Raw genomic sequence first — 20,837 nt, forward strand, 5'->3', positions numbered from 1 at the left:
TATTGTGTTACAAAAAATGTATAAAGAATCCTAATGCTGCTTATAAACGCAAAAAATTTGAATTATGACATGATGATGTGATGAGTTGGCTGCGACTCCCTCAGCAGGCATCTGATGACCAGCGCCCCCTGGAGCAACTGTTAGACTTCATTATATTACAGTTGTTAATTATAAATCTCCATCCAGCTGCCTTCGTGGCCTGAATGTGACATAATAGGCCTTACTTAGAAATGACAGCCCTTTGTCAGACCATGCAGAATACACTGCGCCTCCATACCAGCTCTTAATGCCTTTGCTTCCACCCCCCCACCCACCACCTCTTCTCTTCTCTTTATCCAGAAAGACGACACTCGGGCGTATTATGAGCTTTTCATTATGGGGAACATCTTTATTGCCCAAGAATCCACCTGAGAATGAAATAGCACGGCACAACTCATCCAAAACAAAGCTTATTTGCATCTTTAAACATCTCTGTTGGCATAGGACATGACGTATATACAGCACATACATTTAAAACTGCCATATCACTGCGCGCATCAGAAAATATGTACGTTATAGTGACAGTACTTTGCATTGAGGAGTCAAATAAGGATCGCAGCTATTTGTTGAAATGTACTGAGATTCCTTACTTCCGCGTTTAATCCCTTCATTTAATATGTGCAGAAAAGGACACATTTTCATATAGAACTACTCTTCACACAAAACACACTAGGTTAGCATAGCGCCATCACCAGTTTACCCCAAAACCTTGTCGCTAAAAGCAAAAATAGTGCACAAATTTCTTACTACACATCGATTTCTACCATAGAATGGACACAGAGCGCCTCCCAAAATCCAGATTATACAGTATGGCAGACATTTTATTACATAGTTAAAGTTTAATCTACGGGTCTACACATCCCTACGACATTATGGATCTTCAAGTTCAAGTACAGACTCCACTTATAATCATGTAGTCTTCGATTCTTAATGATATGGTACACGTAGATACCAGTGCTGCAGCAGAGAAGCTAGTAAAAAAATTATCTTACAACGATATCATTTAAAAATCTTTAAAAAATTATCATCCACTGTAATTGCTTTAATCTACTCTTTGTTATATTAATGCCACGATAGTTAATACAAAAAAAAAAAACAGCAAAAGAATAGAGCCACTTTTAAATAAATATCACATTACTGTTGTTCCGTTGTATTATGACATGTTACGTACTCGTTCCCTGAACAGGAGGCCGGTTATCGTGTTATATGAGACGCTGATAGCTCAGCCCCTCCCGTTTGATCGTCTATATATATATATGAATGCACACACTGGATAGATATTTTTGCAATGCATGATAGAGCAGGGATGCAGGTTATGTGAATGTCTTACAGGCCACATTATAATGTTGTGGACGTTTGCTGGTATTATTCCATAGTACGAGTCTTTACTCTTTGGCTAGACTTGGGCTACATCCACACTGCTACGTTTTCAAACAACCTCTGTCCACGAGAGCCTTTTCACTCCACTAATGATTTAATCTTTGATAAGATGCCTGAAAACACACATCACATGACCACTGGGCATATACGTACTGGTGTTACGATCCAGCTGGACATACCAATTGTTGCAAATTTCTCGAAAACTATTTTGTCTTCTAATTTTAATCTGCACTACAGCTGTTAGCAAAGACAACAGGGTAAGCTTGTGGTCGATTTTCTATGTTGTGTTCTACCCTGGTAGCTGAGGCTAATGCTACATGTTTTCTTCTAGGCCGAGGTCATGTGATTGGAGCCTGACCAATTAGCGGAGGCTACGGCATGAAACTCCGAAACTCTCTGTTCCTGCTCATCTATGCTAAAATGCAGTACGGGAGTTTTCAAGCTATAGGATGGTAAGCATTGTTCCTAAACTCTCCATTTTAAAACTCTGCAGTAGTGTGGATGCCAGGCGTAACTGAAAACGCAGCAAAGTGGATGCAGCCTTACTGAACCTCTGTTTCCCTTTTCTACCCAATAAAGGCTCTAAATGCACTAGAATGCATATTAACAGGCTTCAAGATGGATGAAATAATCCACAAGGATCTTCAAGTATCAGGTGGTCTTTTGACAAAAGAAGCTCTACTTTTGGCATGTTACTGTAAATATCTTTAGAAGGCGATTTCTCCTGCTTTGACGCTTTCTGGTCATCTGCCATCGGCCTTCGATGCAGCTTAGATTAATGTCACAAACAGCACAGATGACAAACGTCCAATGGCGTCAAGACACTAAATGCAAATATGACTGCTTTTCCAAACACTCATTGGGGGCTGGAGAGGTGTGGCTCTAAAAATATATTCCAGCTGCTTTCTGCAAATTCAAAACCTTCCTTTAAAATGCAAGCTGAAATGGACAAATACATGGCGTCACACCCCACCCTTACCCGTTATCCTTCACTTTGCTGATCACTGTCTCTGCTCAGGTCAGGCCTTGGCCTCCAGCAGTTCGAGGAACAGTTTGTGCATAGGCACGCGGCCATCCTGTTTGATGCTGCAGAAGTGCTGGACTGCGCGGGCGGCCGTCTGACGGAGAAGGGGCAGGGTCATGATCAGTTTGCCGGCGCGTCGAGGGTCCTCCGGGTGGTGGGTGGCCTCGTGATCCTGGAGGCTCCCGTGGAGGACGTCCTGGAGTCTTTGGACTGCCTCCGCGTCCTCGATCTGCATGGAGTCTAGCAGAAGAGATGGAATAAGAATTCAAATATGCTTTAGAACAAAATACACACAAGAGTGCAGGTAAATAAAAATTTAAAAAAAGCATGTCAAAGATCCCTGACGATACCTGAGTTGGCGAGTGCGATGGCCTTCAGGACCACAAATTCCTCCTTCTCCAGACCCATAGTTTTGTACTTCTTCGCCAGTTGCAGGATGGCGTTATTAAGGTCGAGCAGGCCCGCCAGCTTCGACTGCTCCTCGTCCATGATGTAGTCCTCGGCGTACACCAGCTTGTCCTCCAAGGCCAGCGAGCGGAACACCACTCGCAGGATCAAGATCTCCATCCAGCCGCTCTGCAGTAGACTCATCTGGTCTGCGAGTGAGAGGGAGGGAAACCCTAAAAACAGAGAGGATACAAAGAACCACTTAGAGATATAATGAATTCATTTTATATATAAATCGGAGAAAATGGCCATGAATAATCGTGATCCATTACGGTGACCAAAACAAACAGTGGAAGGTTAAACATCCGCCTGGTTAACTGGTTCGCAGTGTGCTTCCCCTACGTAATACATGGTTTGCCCTGAAAGCTCAAGCACTTACGGGCAAAGCGATGGATGAAGCAGATGCAGCTAAATCAAAAGACGACCAAAATGAAGCGTCTTGTTGCCTTGAATAAAACTGTGAATTTCCCTGGTAATGAACACTGTAGGAAGCATTTTGGATAATGTACGTACACAAATCAACAAAATATACAACCCAAGTCGAATTGCTATAAACTGTATGCTAAGTATCCCGGATAATGCAGAATGTGTTTGTGGCAGAATGATTTATTTCAAGCAAAGGGCAAAACAAAGGACAGGAGTGAACGGGTGGTGGATTTAATCACTCTCTGTGGGACACACCTACTTTGATAGACAATTACACCCCACAGGAGTATGATTAAACTTGATCACCCTCTCCACATAAACCTGCACACACACACACAAAAAGACACACACACACACACACGCACACACACGCACGTTTACGGTAATTAAAAAGATGATTTTACGGAGTGAGGGGGGGAGGGGCTGACGTTTGTGTTTTCTGACACCATCAGTGATTGTTATCGGGATTCGCTGCTCTTTACAATCACCGCGGGAACGCCAGTGGCCCCCGTTTCCCCACTATCGCTCCCTGATTGATTGGAAACGCTGCCTGTGCACGGTTTCATTGGTCGACAGGGATCGGTATTCTGGCACTGGACCATCGATCAGGGACAGGGACCTGTGTGAATGTGTGTGTCTGTGTGTGTGATGGGGCCAGTGTGATGAAATCTCAGGCAATACATTGATTGATTTTAAGGTCATATACGAGTTAAACCCTTCAATAAAGAGAAAAGAGCGTATTTTCAGGAGGCCGAGAAAAGGACACTGAGGGCAACGAGGCGTGTTGACATTTGGGCAGAATCGCGTTGCCAGCGTTAGTTGTGTCTTATCAACAACAACAACAACAACAACAACAACACAAAGCCGCTCTCACACTCGCATTCGACGGCCAACTCGCAGCACAGACTAAGGCCAAAAGCAAAGAGGGCAGTTGCTCTTCGGCCAGCTCATCTGCCAGTCTGGCCCTCAGACTTCAGAACACGTCACTGTCAATCTGCCTGATGCGAGCCGACACAGAGGAAGGGGGGGAGCAGCCAGGACAGTAGCCCCGTCACACTCACCTCCCCTCGGGCTGAGAACTCAGATGGCCCGGGCCACTTCGCCTAGGACCCTGGTTCTCATAGCGATGAGGGCCATGTGCCCTGCCACTCATCCGGAGCCGATGTGACATCGCCATTACGCTGCTAGGAGGGGACAGTCTTTTTTTTCTGTTTAAATACCCATTCTCTCTATGTTTTTGTCTGTTCTCTGTACCTTTGTATATTTGTCTCTTTTACCGCATCAACCTGTTTCTTGAATGATGCTACTGTCCCTTTTTGTCAGGTCACTCTCATGTTTCCCACTTCTGTCTTTTTGCTCGTCCCTTTTCTCTCCATCTGCCTCTGTCTTTTGGTTTTAAACTGAATTAAACGTATTTACTAGTTTTGCTTTTCAACACTGTCCCTAGCTCTGTCTGTCTCTATTTCAATTCCTTGTTTAGGCTTTACGTATTTATCTTTTTTAACTTTTTTCCTATTTTATTATTTTATCGCATCTATTTAAAGCTGTATTATTTACTAAAAAAAATCTAAATTCACGTGTTTTATAGACCTCTACAGGCCTGCTAAAGATTTTTTTTATATCTGTTCAGTGACAATTACGTTTTCTAGAATCATTTAGATTAGAGTAGTTCAGTCATCATGAAATGTCCTCAGATAAATCTGAAAATTAGCAGCACCCTTTTTAAAATTATTTGTTTTGAGCATTAAAAGAAATACAAAATATCCCAATGTAGATATTTATTATTTTCTCTTTTTTTATCCCTTATCAAATTGATTTGCCATAAGTCGCCTGATGGACATTCAGCTTTTGTTGAATTTTATTTTATTTTGGTGACATTTTGAAAGTTTGTATAAGATGCGCTTGACAGTTGGATGAAAACATGTCTTTCCTGTCCCTTCCTTCCTCCCTCCCTCTCCCCTCCTCGCTCCCCCTCAGGTGGGTCTCTGCCTCTCACCGCCGCTCCTCTTCCTCAGCTCAACCCCTCCACTGGCAAAGGGCTACAAATACACCCATCAGTCGGACTCTGTCTGTCTCGTGCACTGACAGTAAAGAGCCGACGAGAGAGGCAGACAGCTACAGCCTGGGGGGGGAGGACAAGGGGAGGGGGAGGACGAGGAAGAAAGGGGGGGGGGGGGTTCTTTTCTCCTCTTCCTTTAAAAAAAACAACCCCAGAAAAGAACAATGGGAATGCTGATGAGGGACACCTGACAAGGACACACACTCAAACAGTTTCTTCGTGTCCACTTTGTCGGAAGAAACACAGGGACAAATATAGTACAAACACACACACACACACACACACACACACACACACACACACACAGACACACACACCTGCTTTGTTTGTTTTGTAAGCATTTCAGAGGCAGGACATCAACAAAAAAGCCAGGTGTTTCCCGGGTGGTGTTTTGGGTGTGGATAACCTGGGCTGATAAAGCAGTCAGGGCTTCAGTTGGAGCAAAAACACGAAGAGCAGAAATCGAGAGAGGAGAAAACGTCTCTTAGTCTTTTTCACTGCTAGAGTCTGAACTATGACGAATTCTGGATTCATGGTTCAAACCCCTATTTATTTCCTCAAAACTTAAAATATATGGAAACATTGCAGTCGACACTCAATTAAACTGAATTTCTGTGGATTTGAACAAGGTCCGTTCACACAATTTGAATTTCTAATGACAGAATCACAGAAATGCTACTGCGGATCAAATACTGGGGTAAACTGTGTTGCGGCCCAATCCAATCCAATTTAAGTAACTGGGACCTCTTCTTCAGACCAAAAAAAAACAACAGACAGTACACATAACATGCCTCCAACCTGCTTGTGTGGTGTCATCCACGTGTCCACAAGTCCTAACATTCATATTCGACTCGATACGGCGTCATTTACACCATGTCATAAGCCTACACAACGGAAAAACCATACACACGCTCAAGAATTCCCACAAATTCAAGAATCTGCTGCTTTTCTTAACTTTATAATATTTTTAACTATTTTCCCGGTATTTCATAAACTTAAATACTAACCGGCAGATTAACCAATCATGAAGCAACTGTTGATTGGAGCACTAACTGGTGAAGAAATTGTAATTTCATTGACTGATTAGTGAACCAATCTTCTTTGAACTAATACTAATAAACACATACAGCTTGAGTACATTTTTTTGTGTCATTAATTCCCCCAAGTCTCCTGTAAGGGCACGGTCACATGACATCGAATACACAGTGAATATCGTGGGTCTAAGTTCACCCAAGTTGAACTCCACATTGCGGATTTGCTCACCGCAGGAAGCTAATGTTTTTTATTCGCTTCCTTGCTCGCACAGATCGGAAGTGAACGGGAGCTGAGGGTTTGCTGACTGCATATGTGTCCCTGCGCCCAAAGGCAACTCTACTCCTGATCAATCTGTGTCTGCGAGATAATTAGTTTCTTGATTCAGGGCAGGCCACAGGTAAACGAGATCCTCAAACACACTGTCCAAATAGTGTGGAAAGAGCTTCTCCAAACTAAACCTGTAAACCTCTGCTGCGCCTGCCAACCGCGTCCGACCATCAACATCCCTGCATACCAGCATTTTAATCCCACTAAGCCGTCAGAATACTCTTCACCTCTCCTTTCCACCGCCTCATCCGAAGTACACAAAAAAAAAAAGGAGATCTGGACGTCCCTCCTGCTGCTGCAAGTGTTAGGAGGATTTCCGTAATTCAAACAGCAAAGGGAGACGGCTGCATCCCAGGAAATGAATTAAAAGGTCCAGGTGGCCGCTGGTCATCTGGTTGATATATTAGGAACACACAGTGTTTGGCAAGGGCACGGCCCGCGCTCACACACACATACACTCACACACACACACACACACACACACACACACAGAGGACAGATACTGACAGACAACACACAGTTGCACCAACTAGCCCTACTCTCTCTCCTCTGGGCATCCAGCAAGCATCTTGGCAACCACCCGTACCAACAATCTCCTCCTCTGATCTGATTATAGACTTAATGGGAGCGAATGTGTGTGTGTGTGTGTGTGTGTGTGTGTTGGATTGTGAGAGCCAACAACTGGCCCGCTGACTGACTGACTGACTGACGGAGTGAGTGAGTGACTGAGGACTCCAGCCTGCTGTGGTACCTGGGATGTGTTTGGCCCAGCCGATGTTGACCACCAGCTCCCGGTCGGCCAGGTCGCACAGGGTGGTCAGCGCCTTGATGTCGCTCTCGGGCACAGTGGGGTCCGGCATGGCGAAGATGCCCTCGGGCTCGGCCACCAGCAGCAGAGACACCACTTTGTTCTCCACCGCGCCGCCAATAGAGACTGAGAGAGAGGACGGACATTTATTATCGTAAACCATCTTTATTGGATAAAGGCAATCTCCACAGGGTCAAGGTGTAAATTTAAAAGACAGGGAAAGAGAGAAGACACACAACCAATGTATCCAGTCACACAATATGTACATAACAACAATATTAAAGAGATGCTGCACTTAAATGGTGCTGGTCTTAATATCATGGGTTGAACATGGCTCATTACGCCACCTAGTGTTTCAAACCATCTTGGAATTGAAGGGCCATTGCCTTGGTAGAGTCGACCGTTTGAAGAGATCCACACCCAGCACCACCAGCGAGTGTTTGTTGGAAACTGAGAAGCTGGGATCATTTTCAAATCTATGACGAAACCAAACCCACTAAGCCCATCACATCTGCCATTTATAGACGTCCCCCTTCCTCTCCTGCCCCTCCATGTCTTGGGGGGGATGCATAGGTGTTTTAGCTGCAGTTAGCAACGCCTCACATCAATGTGAAATTAGTGAATTTTCGGAGAGAGGCGCTTCGGCCCAAAGTTTAACGTCACTTAAAGAGTTAAAACATTAAAAATTCAAATGTCCCATCCCAGTGGGACGGGAGTAGATTTAAAAGTTTAGGCTAAAACAAAACCCCACAGGACTACGTGAAAATGGGAATTTGTTTTCTTCTAAACTCATGAAAAGTTGATGTTTTGGAGATACAGGTATGGCACCCACAGGGTTTCCCCGGGACCACGGGGTTTAGCCTTTGCAAGTGCAAAGTAGACGCATAGTCCATCACAGCCAATTCAACGCCTCCCACTTCTCATTTCAAATATCTCAGTGGGCAATGATTTACGCCAGCTCATTAGCAAAGACCGGCCATAAAAATGATTCAGCGCTGTGACAGACAACATCACGGAAAAACATTACTGAACTGTTTGGAACTCACAACACAGATAAAATAAGAGCCTGTCACGTCTGCAATAAACCAATCCATTAAGGTGGGCCGAGTGCTTAACAGTTATGTGTTGCACTCATGTATATGTGCACCGCAGTTAATATAAAGCTTTGTTTGTGCGTGCGCCTACATGTTTTTTTCTGGGGCAGGCCGTTCTGTGGGTGCAGATAGGGGCTGTTCTCTGCATCTATCCTCCGCTTGTACTTCTGTCTGCCGCCTCGCACCCGGTCCAGACGCACACCTACGGAAACACAAACACAGAGGACGTTAATGAGGCACAACGGTCGCACTCTTTACATACCCACCTGGTTGTCCTTATAATACAGGGTGAAATGATAAAGACACATTTACCTAACACCTACAGCAAGAGCCAATCCCAGCTGACACTGGGCGAGAGGTGGGTAACATCCTTGGCACGTGGACCGAGTATCGCAGAGTCAATATACAGACAAACCACCCTTGGTCAACTTAGACTCTTTAATTAACCCAACCTCAATCTGCATGTCTTTGGACTGTGGGGGGAAGCCGCTGTACACAGAGAGAACATGCAAGCTCCACACAGAAAGACCCCAGGCTGGATTAGCATGTATCACATGCAAAATAAAACAATTCAGTAACTTCTTCTTGAAAGTAAGAAAAATATGTATTTGACAAAAAAGGCAAATTACCATGCAAGGGAATTCAAGATATTTCATCTGCAAAAATGAATAAGGTAAATGAATGACACTTCAGGACGCGGGCTGGAGGAGCAAGGGATTGAACCACTGACCCTCCCCCTACCCCTGAGCCACAGTGACTCCAAATAGCACATTTATTAAAACAGTACTTTTCATTTCCACTTGGGTCTTTTATCAGTAAAGACCCTGATGACAGTGAATGGGTCATCACCAGCCATCGGAAAGAGGCGGCGGCCACTCATCTGCTCGCATGTCTCGACGGTCCCGAGGAGACAGAAGGACTCATGTCTGATGTCGGCACCGCAGCACGCATCCTGTAACACGACACCCGGCTGATGACAACTGCTCATCTTAACGAGAATTGTGGAGACCTCATCGCCATGGTGAAGGGGGATTTAAGTGTGTGTGTGTGTGTGTGTGTGTGTGTGTGTGTCTGTGTGTGTGAATATGTCTGTTCGAGAAGCTGAAAGTCACAGTCGCCAAGTGCTCCTCTAAAGAAAATGCACGTGTCCAGCCGGTGCGAACGTGACTCAGGAAGCCTTTAGTAGTGGTGTTGGGTTACCTGATCTACACAGTGTAAATGGCCATAGTGCCCCTGAATAGATCCATAATGGCACTTGCGCCTCTGAGAGACACTCCGGGGGTATTATTTTCCCATTTGACACCTCGCAATGATCCTCCATTCCTTTGAGACGGCAGCCTCCTGTACTTATTCTTACTTACGGATATTTATGGAGCGCATGCATCAGCGTCCACGGCCTTTAATACCATAATGTCCTTTTAATCAGGCATGTAAAATGTTTTGTGGGGTGGCAGCAGTTTATGGGCAGGTCCTTCGTTTTTTGCGTCGTTGGTTTGTAAAGCAGAATTAGAGAATTTCCGCTTTATTAATTAATGGATCGTGAACAGAGACAGGAGAGAGGAAGGGTGGAAAGAGGTGCCTGCTCATAACAATGTGACGGTGTGAGAATGAGCGGCTTGTGACCTTTGGTGTAAGCCAGTACAGCCCTTCCATATAAAATGTCATGCTCAGATGTGGTAGGACAGCACACTTCCATGTTTTGACACTCTATGGAAACCTGATTTGAATAAGTCCATTCGAGTTCTTCACTTTGACATGATGGGGTTGCAGTTTGGCTACAGATCTGTATTTTTGTCTCGGTTTATGAACTGGTTTGAAGAGGGTAGGGCTGGGTGAGCAAGTTGCCAATGCTCCAACTCATCAAAATGTATTGTCAGTATAGCTTTCAGAGACTTTTCATGAAAATATACTCATTTGAAATAACCCTAACTCTTTTTTATGATTTAGTTGAAAACCTCCAGAAAAAACTGGAAGCCTAAAGTCCAATGGTCAGACAGTGATTAATCCTGGGATATAGATAACTAACTAACTAAGACAGCCCAAGAAAGGAAAAGTCACATGCTGGGATGTTATGTAACGTTGCACTAATTGCAATCAAGATAAATATATCACACATTATCAAGATATGGATTGAATTTTTCTGTGTGTCACATTCAGTCCAGTGATCAGGTTTGATGGGGAAAGAAATGAATTGGCAGTTCTGGGGTTAAGAGGAAGGATAGAAAAGGCACTGGAGAAGATTAGTGGGGTATTACAGGAGAGATTGCTCAGGTAAACCCGGTGCTCTCTGACCCTCCACCGACACACAAGGGGCAAATAGTAAGTGTTGATTAGCCCGGGTACTTGGCAGGTGTCACTCTGAGGTGTGTAATGAGGGCTGAGGGACTTACTTGTGTGTTGTCATCAGATTTAACGCAAACTGTTGGCAAACACCGGATTAAATCAAACTCCGTGATTAGAAAACGTGCGTTTCATACGGGGGTATTTGTGTGTGCCTGGAGCTGACAGTTATTCAAACAAACACACACACACACACACACACACATTAGATCCAAGTGTAACTCTTCACAGTGAAATGTGCTGACAACCAAAAGGCCAAGAATAGCTGCGGTGGATAACAAAACAGACACACACCTCCTCCCTGGTCTTCAATACGGCCCATCAGAGGTCGATAAAGACAGACTACCAAGACGTTGATCTATTTTTTGCCGCTTTCATCACTCAGCCTTCTTCTGAGGCCGTCTGGATGTCCACACGAGGAGCTTTACAAGTTCCCAAAGTGCACATTGTACAGCTGGACATCCGGACGTGGATCCTGACTCATCCGGGATCAGGTCGGTCCATTATTGCCGCTGCCTGCACCAGCATGCGTTTACTATAAACAATCCCACGCTTCTCAGATATTGCGACACATGCACGCATGGCGGTCACCAACGCCGGTGTGCGGTCAATTTTTTCCCCGTGCGCAGCTTGTGGTCGGCACATGAAAGGAGTTTTGGAAAGTTGGCAGCGAAAGGGACACATAGCACCTCTGTCGGTGTTCCGATGCGTTTCTCAGAATGCAGATTAACACAGCAGGATTATCACACCTGAGACCAAATAGCCAACAGGATGTGGGGATGAGACAAGAAGGCGAGACGACGGGAGGAGGCTGTGATTGCTGCACCGACCCCATTTTTTCTAAGAAATATACAATGCAACAATATATTTTTTTTAAATACTGCACACATTTTGTCAACCTGCACATTTCCTTAACCCTTTGGAGCGGCGGCAACTGGAGAAAAGGCCACTAAGCAGGGGTTTAATCAAATCCGGCCTGGGGTCTATATGTCTTTTAGCTGTGTATTTAATATGGCTCTGAGTCCCCCCCATTAAAGCTCACAGCTCCTCTGTCTCGGCCTTTACAGCCACCTCTCCTGGGAAGAGGGGGCATTATGAGACACGATGAAGCGCGTTACGAGGGCGACTTACGACGGGAGTTACGAGGGGCAGTTCGCATTTCACGGAGGTCTAGGAATCCCAAAAGGCATCTGGAGGAATTTACGAGGGGGGAGGGACAGCAAAGAGGGTGGCTAGGAGAAAGGGGGGGTGGGGGGGGAGAGGTGGAGCGCGATGCTATTGATGCCCCCAACCTATTAAAAGCAGCTAATTTAGAAAAAAAAAGGCACACACAAACCAAAACACACACTCGCGATAAAACACAGTGGTGTTTGCATGAATGTGAGCGCAGGCTGACGTGTTTAATCCAACTCAACGCACACAACAGCAGTAAACAGATGCTCCCATGTGTTTAGAAATGAGTAGGTGGCATTAAAGGATCATTCCGGTTTATTACAACCGGGATCTTATTTTCAGAGTTGTGGCCGTCAGTTTTATCCGTCGTGATCATTGTCACAAAAGTAACTGCCGAGAACTGGGGACACGGCAGCGAGGCTGCGCCAAAGCTCGACTGGCCAAGACAATCAAACAAGCTGTAAACAAGTCGTTGATTTAATGCTGCCTTTTTTTTTTCATATTTTGTGCCACATAATAATCCTCTCTGTGACAAGAGCCACTTCACTTTGGTGCTGGCACCAAAGAAGCACTCCTTCACATATTCTTCATTTAAATCAGGTTTCGAGTTTTAAGCACTTCCCTATAAGCTCGGCACGCTGGCTCTATCGTTATTGTTCGTCCATTTCTATTTATTGATAGGCGCTGCATACGCATTGGATTTGCATTTGGGCAGTCAGCTTTTTCAATCTTTCTCTTGCAATGTGCTATTTTTGAGTGTGTTTTTTGTAATTACAAGTTTGAGCTCATGACCAGTGCTTTGAGAGGTTGGAGAGCTGGAGGAATTATGGAAGTCCATTCTGATATAAACTCCTCAGATGGACTATAGACGGCTCCAAAAGAGACATATGGTTTGCAGACAATTGTGAAAACTAAATGGTACCAAAAAACCTTTACAATTAACTGTGCTGTCCAATTTCCCCAATTTGTTATTACACCAACAAGCTGCTGACTTACAGCCAGAAAGCAATTGGCGAGATTTTCTTCCTCTTCGGTGGGTTTTCTGATCCTGACAACAACTAAAATCCTTCATCTTTACATTTACTATCCCCCAGTCCCACCACAGATAACACACACACGCAGACACATTTTTTATCAGCCCTGTTCCTTTTCCTTATTGTCCTCTCTCGGCCCCACACAGCAGGCAACAAGTGGCCGCCACAGTAGGAGGTCGCTAATGTTTTCCTTTTTGAGTCACTTCTAAATCTGGACAACAACATGTCACCAGTCAGGCACACAGTCAGACGAGAGGAGCACCTGACATGTGACTGACTCTGTGGAATGTCTCCATGTCGCCCTCGTCATTTCAGATAAAGATTTCGGATTACAAAATAGTTTGGTTGGCTGGAGTGTTTTAAAATACATTACACACGTATTTATATATATTTATATTTCCCTTATAAATGTGTACATTCCAGAGCGATGTGCTGGGTTATTTTAATCCTATATATATCAATTACTTTTAAATTACTAAATTACTAACTAATGAGTTTAATCAACTTGAAAAAATGTGTAAACAAAACTTATAATATACATCTTGATTAAAATAGATTCATTTTGTGCAACAACTTGACATAATACAAATTCTGAAAAACCAACATAAGATTTGTTGTAGGTGCCCCTAGCAACAACTCCCTGGCATCTGAAGAGAGTGGCACACACACACCTACACACACACACACACACACACACACACACACATGCATACACACTGGCAGATTTCCAGAAGTTATTTCTGAAGGAACAGTGGCGAAGCAAAGAGCTGTTAACACGTCGATGCATTGTTCGGCCCTGTGTACTGCACATACACACACCTTCCACACACACCCCAGCTGCCACCAAGGGCCCGGAGTTTAATTGTCTGAAGTTTTAGGTTTCACTGGGGTTTACACAGCTACACTATGTGCCATCGGCGGTTTATCAGGTGAGACATTAGGAGAATCTCAGCTGGTAATTGAGGTATTGTTTCCAGGAATGCACAACAACGAGATTGCTGTTTTACCTTTCGCCCTCGGCCTGCTTTATCTTAGCCGTCTAAAGAACGAGATTTAAACTTCTGCCAAGTCTACCAACGGATCAATCCTGGAAAAAAAAAAGGCAAACCCAAACAATATTCCAACCGACGTCTGAGAGTGAGATTAGTGCGTTGCTGACCTTCTCTCAACATGCCCACGCCCAGACATTTCACGAATCGACAGGCCTGGCAGGATTTTCTTCTCCTCTTGGTGATTTCACATTCATTGGACGCTGGGCAGCTGTAATCGATGTTACCTGGAACAGAAGAGAGAATATAGAAACACACGTTTTGAGAATGGTGGTAGAAAATGGGGCAATAATTCAGATTTGTGCTTCTCAAAAAACACTTTGATTGTATGGCTCGCTCTGCGTTGAATTCCAAGTAAAAAAAAATGACTTGTTCCCCATATGTAATTAGGAGTAATTAGGGGTTGGGAACACACTGAGGCAGCCGACTGAGCAGGATAAGCCGATAGCATTCAGCCAGGTACAGGCGCTCTCAGCTGCCACCCTCCATCCGAAACAGGAAGCATCTGATGAGCCAGACACTAGATCCGACTGTTTGATCTGACAGCCTCTCAACCCGTTTGCCCCCTGAACCCATGTACAGTAGCCAACTCCTGGAGGCCTAAACTCAGCGTTCCCCTGCCAGGTCCTCGACCCGGGGCCGCGAGCCAACACCGCGCAGGATGCAATCCCTTCGAAACACACCCCCACTGCTCCCCTGCTGCTAATGCACGCACATTCAGCGCCATATGTTATCTGAGGTTTTAAGGTCCAAACTCAAACATGTTGACTGTATACACGACACGCCGAAAGTTTAACTGCATATCAGCTGTTTGCAAACAGGTCTTATTTAAAGCCTTCGTGCAGTTTGAGAGGTGGAAGCTTTGAGCTAACGGATCGGGCTTGTTTATACCAAAACAGACGCTCATGGTCCGACTGCATCTGCACCGTGTTGCTCGAAAAACAGGTTTACGCGATGCAGGAAGGCCTCATCAGCCACGTCCAATAAACTCTGTTAACCAAGCGTAGACCACGGAAAGTTTCCCTCTCACCTTGGATGGTCCTCTTGAAGAACGCCTTGCAGGCCTCACAGGACGCCACGCCGTAGTGGTAGCCTGAGGCCACGTCACCGCACACCAGACACAGCCGCTTGGCCACCGAGCCCAGCATGAACTCACACTTCACCTGGGCCTCTTCTTCAATGAACCTCCTGGGTGAGAGAAACAGGAAGACAAGCGCTCTCATTTGACACCTTCAATGGAGCAAAAACACACAAAATATGGGCTAGAGACGCTGTAAATACCGACCTGTTTGTTCCTCCATTGTTGGCCAATGGCGCCGTGTGACCGTAGAGGCTGGGGGAGTCCAGTGCATTGCTGTGACCGAGGACCTTACTTGTCAGGGGCCCGTAGCTTGAGTTTGTTTCCGACGAGGAGCTTCCCGGGCTGGGCTGGGCCGGGCTGACGTCTCCCTGGGAGCTGGGGCTCGGGCTGGAGGGCTCACACTTTATCGAGGTGGGACAGGTGGGGTCCAAGCCCCTCACTGACATCCTGCCCAGGTGTCTGCGGGGGGGGAAAGAAGATATGAGATTGCGTGCGCACCTTCTTGTAAAAGATATTCACGATGGCAAGAGATGCTTTCAGGTCAGCTTTCCATAATGAGTCACCTTGGTCCAGTCATTACAGTAATATTAATGGCCGGTAGTTCCGGAGTGTGGGCTGTGATTAGTTTTATTAAGTCAGGCACCATTTGCACAGATAGTAATCATGTAAAGTAATAAGCAGCTTAGAGAAATCGTTATCATTAATTTACGGCCTCATATGTGCCTTTTCAAAAAACAAACAGAACAACAACGGCTCAGAAAGCTCAGCCCTTTAAGGGCAACCATTCCACCTCCACCTCTCCGTCTCTTCATGCCTCCATCTATGCATCCATCCGTCCCGGCCTTTTCTAAACCAGCCGTTTGTAATTTCCCACATATGCAAAGCTGCTGTGCATTACACTGCTTTGTTTTCAGAGAAGTTGACTGCTTAAGCAAACCTAGGCAAATAAACCAAACCTGCAATCATCCGCGCGATTCTCACCATTATATTCAATCCAAACAGACTCGTCTCTCCCCCTCCGCTTTTTCTTCCACTCTCTATTGTCTCTTTGTGTCAGTTACTCGTCTGTCATCACCTGTCAAACGCTACAACAGTAAGCAGTTAACTCTTCTATTGTCGGAATATCTGGAGGCATCAGACGAGTGAATTCAATGAGACGAGAACAAACGCTATGGCGCTATAACCATAACATTTTCAGCACCAGTTCATTTACATGGCAAATCAAAAAAATTCACGCCCTCTGTCACAAGAAAGACATCTGATACCAGCTGAGTTGTGTGGCCGGCTCGCAGGCATGTGATCTGCCCCCCCCCCACCCCACCCCACCCCACCCCAACCCACCCCACAGACACACATCACGGTGTCAGACGGTCGCGTGTGGACGTTCAAATAAAAATCACGGACGCTCTCCCACACATTCACATGATCAGGACCATGCTACAAGTTCATTGCAACACAAACACAGACACACACATGCACACACTTACAGACACATTTTAAAGCATGCGTCTTCATAAACACCCCAACACATACTTGTAGTCGCCAGGACAACTTTAAAACCCTCTGCTGTCTCCCTCCTTCTCCGTGTCTGTCGCAGGCGCCCACATGCGGGGACACTCAAACCCACACACACGCAAAACACACAATGACCGCACATCACTATACGTCCCCCCCCAATCTAATCTTGGTTTGGTGACGTTGACGTCCGAGACGGTCTGCTTCCTGCCATGGAAATCGGCGCTCTCTCAGCCACAAGTCATTTGGTAGGCAAAGACACTGGCTGCTTTTAACCACCCCCTGAGTAAACCATGGTCACGCGCTCTTGACCCCTCTACAAAGCCACAAAAGACAGCCAGACAGACACACAGTAAGAGATAGACTTATAACTAGACAAATGTATGTTTGGGTCACTTTACAGACCCTGAAGAACAAGCTCCAAACCGAGAAGTGACATATCTTCCCCTTTCAAAACGTGTTAAGGTGAAAACTTTTGCAAACTTCGACTTATTTGCACACAGGGAAACATTAGCATTCAATTGGGGACATGTTTCTGGTCACCTGCCAAATGGAAGTCGGACGTGGAGAGGACAAAATAGTCAAAAGGCTGAGCGTGAAACTCTTCTCACTTCTCAGTGGTCGCCATGTCGGTGACGTAGCGGATGGGCAAGGACAAACACGCAATTTTCAAACTTGGGTCGTTTGTTGCTAGGAAGAAAGCGATGCACAGAATGCGGCATAGTTTAATGTTGTGTAAAACAGGGGGAGGGGGATAATATGTTAATATGTAAGAATTTCCAGTAAGAAGACACCCTATCGAAACTCACGTATAACACATGGAAGTGTAAAAAACTTTCCAAGTTGCTAAGGTGTTGCTTTCATCGAGAGAAGATTCAAGTCTTCTGCCCCCCAACCTGAATCGTCATCAACCAATGAAACGGCCTCACGATGCCATTTGCTCCGTCGCTCCCTCCCTCCATCTTCACTTTCTCCAATCCACTTTGAAGACCATAAAAAAACAGTACGCTGAAGAGAATTCAGTTTCCTTTTAAAATGACTCACTGGTGCCCTTAATCACGGCCGTCAATAATGCCGTGTCAAGTGTGACAGGTACGGAGTGAGATATACTTTGTGCTCACCCATTATAATGCATCAAGGGGAGGCAGAGGAGGGGGGCAAGGAGGGGGGGGGGGCGACATTGACGTTCTGCCTTCATAATGAAATGGCATTAGAGTCGGTGGGGGGGCGATCAGATGTGATGTGATATTCACTGTGACAGATTACTAATCTACAACTCCACATAAAAGCCCATCGAGGGACAGTGGCTGCAGCCTCACGCAGACAGTTGTGCGTCTGGGTGTCGGCGGATTTGTCAAAGTGATCATACCTTACTCCCTTTGTGCGCCAGGATCCAACACAAGTGTAATTGCACCTCGGCAACAAAGGCCAAGATGCAGCGTGAAACGACAAGGAGCGAGGCGCAAGGGGAGAGGCGGGAGGAAAGCACAAGAGACGCAGACAGAGAGAGTGAGTGTCGAGAAAGTGGGGAAGGGAGGGAAAGAAAGAGAGAAAAGGAAAGGGGCAGTCCTGTGGCTCATTAACCTGAGGGTGTCGAAAGAGAAAGGGAGAGGCGGCAACACTCACTTTCAAATGAGCGGAGTCATAATGCGGACAATGACCCACTGGGAGGGAGGGAGGGAGGGAGGGAAACAGGGAGGGACAGAATACACAAAATAAGAGGGAACTGACCACCACATATAAAGAACATGGGATTGGAGGCAAATCTAAACCGAACTAAAAGAATAAGTGAAAATAAGACACAAAGATTCTACCTGCAAACCGTTGAGGACTGAACTTTTGGCTCAACCTCTAATCCAACCCCAAGGAGCAGTTATGTAGGTCAGTGGGGTCTGAGTTTTTCTGCTCTTTTTTTCAACTAATGAGCCAGTAGGAGATGAGCAGGGATCAGTGGCACCCCCAGCCTGCCGTAAGAGCCTTAGCCAGGCTTTGGACGAAGCTGTTAGCCGGGAGCTGAGGTGCCTGCGACTGGAGCGCACGGCCCGCAGGCTCTGTAAACATGGATAGCGTGCCATACAGGGGGATCATCTGCAGCCGTCACTGCCTTCTCCTCCTTTTACTTTATCTGGTTGCATCTGTCACCAGCAATCAGCCGACGTGCGCATCCAAATGTCTGCTCGGCTTGTGGCCTCCGTTTTTTCGTTTTTTTTTTGGGGGGGGGGGGGGTGCCCGCGTCAGTTTCGCTCTGTCCTCCCCCGGGAAAGTACATTTTTGAATCCTGAAACGATCGATGAGGTTTGTGCCCGTGAGGAGAGCGTGATTATGGCCCCGCTGATAAAAGAGCAGCCGTGATGATAGCTTTTATGATTACAGCGAAGAGAGGCAATCAAAAAGGAAAAAGGTAGTTTCTGGGTGATCACACAGCCGCTTTCACAGCTTTTCACAGGCTTTCGTTTTTTTGCTTTGTATTTTTAGCTCGAGTCGCCATTACTGCCGGGGGAAGATTTCTTTGGATGAGATGGGCCAAACCCCCCCCGGGTCGTACCAACTTGCCATCACTATCAACAAACAAACAAACAAACAAACAGGCTGAACAATGACAATTGTTAGTAACGCATACAAACCTCCAACCCCCCGGGAAATGTTCTAATTAACATTTTGTTGCACCTCAGCAGAGATAAAACACACGGAGAAGTTTTCAGGAACTATATATGTTGATCATCGTTTAGTAGTTGGAGACATTAATGAAGCAAACCTGCCAAACGTTATGCAGTGTCACTAGATGTTGCCAAATATTATATCAAGATAAAAGGGTCTATAAATATCAAGATAAATGTCACATTATTATTTCCGTTAAGTTGAAAGACACATTTTTGCTCCTGAGTGAAGGTGCTGGTTTCAAAATCTTCTTTGTGGACAGACAACGACAACGTTTTGATTTTTATGCAGCAAAAACTATTATAAACATTTTATCCCTCTTAATACATTGATGTATTAGACTTTTGTTGTTTTGTTGCAATAATTATTCATATTTTATTGCGTAGCCCTAGTTTTGAGAATTTGTGCTTCACTGCAAACTGAATATCTCCAGGTTTTGCACAGCTGGTCGGATAAAATATGTCACTTAAAGACATGACCTTGGGCTTAATAAAAGTAAATGAGCTTTAATTTATATTTCATGATCAATAGAGTGAATCATTAGGAATCAATAGATTAATTAATGATGAGTAAATATCATCAGCAGTAGGACACGGTAGAGCTGCAAGAACTAGAAAAATACCTTAAACCCCTCTGAAGGAAACAAGGAGACAGTAAATCATAATGACGGAAGAACGAATATTGTAAAAATAGAAAATGATGATACCGATAAGTTCTGTCTCGGAACACTTTCGATTTTTGTTCTGCGTCACTCTCTTATCAAACTGAAATCTGTCACCTCAAATCTCCTGCGTGATAAATACTTGCCGGAGTTTCCACAGATGTGTCAGGCATGGCTGTAACCACACTGATACACAGAAAATACAGAATATCTGAAGTATGTTATGAGACAAATGTAAACACACACAAAGACCACACATCACAGAGGAGCTGTCAGTCATCGATACTGAACCTGGGAAAGTGCTCCCATCATCCTCTGTGGAGTCAACGAGAGAGGACTTACTCTGTGTCAGAGTGGTAGGTGAAACACTCTGGGAGGTAGAGGTCGACTAGATCCATGTGCACTCTGCCACCATGCCCTGGACAAGAGAGAAAGGTTGTGTCCGGGGGACGTCCGCTTCTGTCCTGACTTCTCTTGATCTCCTATCTGGTCTCTGCTCTTTCTCCTCTGCAGCCTCTGCTTTTCTCACTTTCTCTTTATTCTGAGTCCAAACTTTGTCTCCATCTACTGCCCTCTCTCTCTCTCTCAGTCTCTTGTGCTGTATCACACTCTTAGCTCCTCTGTCTGTCTCCCTGTCCTCTTACCACTCGCACTTCTCACTAGCACCCTCAGGCCAGCTGTTCCTCT

The 20,837-nt window shown here is 45.4% G+C and overlaps 1 protein-coding gene across 1 annotated transcript; it reads right to left on the reverse strand.

Annotated features, from left to right (window-relative positions):
• Nucleotides 1-363: 363 nt before the first annotated feature.
• On the reverse strand, nt 364-20,837 carry LOC133974012 (estrogen-related receptor gamma-like). The gene is made up of 8 exons (XM_062412103.1): nt 20,493-20,837; nt 15,521-15,775; nt 15,266-15,423; nt 14,346-14,462; nt 8,731-8,841; nt 7,489-7,671; nt 2,794-3,063; nt 364-2,683 (listed from the first exon to the last, which is right to left on the reverse strand). Exons 1-8 carry the CDS (start codon nt 20,546-20,548, stop codon nt 2,439-2,441), a joined length of 1,395 nt encoding a protein of 464 aa, XP_062268087.1. The 5' UTR covers nt 20,549-20,837; the 3' UTR covers nt 364-2,438.

The sequence above is a fragment of the Platichthys flesus genome, chromosome 18 (assembly GCF_949316205.1).
Source record: "Platichthys flesus chromosome 18, fPlaFle2.1, whole genome shotgun sequence".
NCBI classification, from domain to species: Eukaryota; Metazoa; Chordata; class Actinopteri; order Pleuronectiformes; family Pleuronectidae; genus Platichthys; species Platichthys flesus.